We start from the raw sequence: 1,630 nt of genomic DNA, 5'->3' as shown, positions 1-1,630 counted from the left end.
TCTCTCTCTCCTCGTTTTCTAAAACCTTCTTTTAAAACCGAGGCTAGAGGCTCGACCATACGTCGCTTGGCCGTAGGCGACGCAAGAACAAATTGGCTTAACTCACTTGTCGCTGGAAAGTGAGTGCCGCACAATCGCTAGTCCGCTGCCTTCGAAAGTGCGATTGTGTCACCCGTGACACACCGAAACTTTTACCTTATATCATTTTTCTTTATTTCTTTCCTGATGTATAATTTTCTTCTTGTTTTTTTCTAAGTGTATGACATTTCGGCAGAATCATGTCTACACCTGGTACACATGAAATGCTCCAGAATATATCATAGGGGGATGCGATTAGTTGCCAAATTCTCTCTACCCGAAAAGTTATATGTTAATTAAGTCGTGGTGTACTGCACAATTATGACATCTGTTGCCAAGAAAATGGCGATTGTGACAATTGATATTAGAGCCTAGTTGGCTCGAAAAATGATTCGATAGATATGGCTACGACCAAATAGTTGAATAAGTTCCACATCGATCGACTAGTCGACATAGAAGAACAAATGCAATACTTGCGGGAAGTTTCTGGTAGTATTCGGTATCTAGACCAGCAGGTGAAGGAACTCTCTGATAAGATCTTCGCCATTGATACAATAATAGATCAGTTAGATGAGTTGCCCATTCAGGAACTGTTGTATCGAATAGACGACCTAGAAGCTAAAACCACAAAGATTGGTGGTTTCGAACGAGGAGATAGCTCGACAAGATCTGCTAGCCTGATTGAGGAGCGTCGATGGATTAGATCGCTCCCAAAAGGCAATGTTTCATATGATTATTGAGTTATCTGAAGATGTAAATGTACTCTTGACGTGGTCAAGGCAGGAATGACGGATATAAGCACTAGAGTGAACGTCGCTGTAAGGGCAGTGGAAAATCAAACCCCCATACGGAGAACAACGCGACCCAACAAGATCAAAGTTCTGGAACCCAAGTCCTTCTCTAGGGCTCGAGATCCCAAGGCCCTAGAGCTATATCTTCAACCTTGAATAATACTTTTAAGTGACAGACATAGAGACAGAAGACAAAAAGGTCACCGGGCTACCATTAGATGATGCAAAATTATGTTACAGTTGAAGTATTTAGATATCCAAGAGGGTGGATGCACAATAAGCACTTAGGCTAAAACAGGAACTTCAATCTCAATTCTTTCCACGAAATGTCTAGGTCTTGGCCACAAGGAAGTTGCGAGATCTTAAACACATAGGGAGTATCTGTGAGTATGTCAAACAAATCTCGCTACTCATGTTAGACATCTAACAGATGCCCGAGCTAGATAAGATCTTCCAATTCACAGAAGGACTAAAGACATGTGCGAAATCCAAACTATATGAACAAAACATAGAAGACCTCTCCACGACCTATGCTACGCCCAGACAACTGTTTGATCTGAGCAAGGAACAGTCCCAAGATGCAAGGCAAAGCCAAACCTCCTCGAGCAGAGGCAATCGCAACAAGAGACTATAGTCGTAAGTAGGGGGGCCTACAATCAGAACCACCTCAATCCGTCACCTCCTTCCAGTTTCCTATGTAGAGGGAAATATAAGGTATATGAGTGTCCAAAGAAGGCGTCACTCCAAGAGTTCTAAGCCGC

At 42.7% G+C, this 1,630-nt stretch overlaps 1 protein-coding gene across 1 annotated transcript in view; it reads left to right on the top strand.

Moving 5' to 3' along the window:
* Positions 1-818, top strand: part of LOC111789739 — a 4,959-nt gene extending 4,141 nt beyond the window's left edge. The window contains exon 4 of the mRNA XM_023670412.1: positions 498-818. Within this exon, the coding sequence (XP_023526180.1) occupies positions 498-818 (321 nt within the window). The remainder of the gene's footprint in view (positions 1-497) is intronic.
* The last annotated feature ends 812 nt before the right edge of the window (positions 819-1,630 follow it).

This window comes from Cucurbita pepo, chromosome LG03, assembly GCF_002806865.2.
Source record: "Cucurbita pepo subsp. pepo cultivar mu-cu-16 chromosome LG03, ASM280686v2, whole genome shotgun sequence".
Lineage (NCBI taxonomy): Eukaryota > Viridiplantae > Streptophyta > Magnoliopsida > Cucurbitales > Cucurbitaceae > Cucurbita > Cucurbita pepo.
Note: the sequence above shows the minus strand (reverse complement) of the source record. Positions and strands in the feature narration are given on the sequence as shown.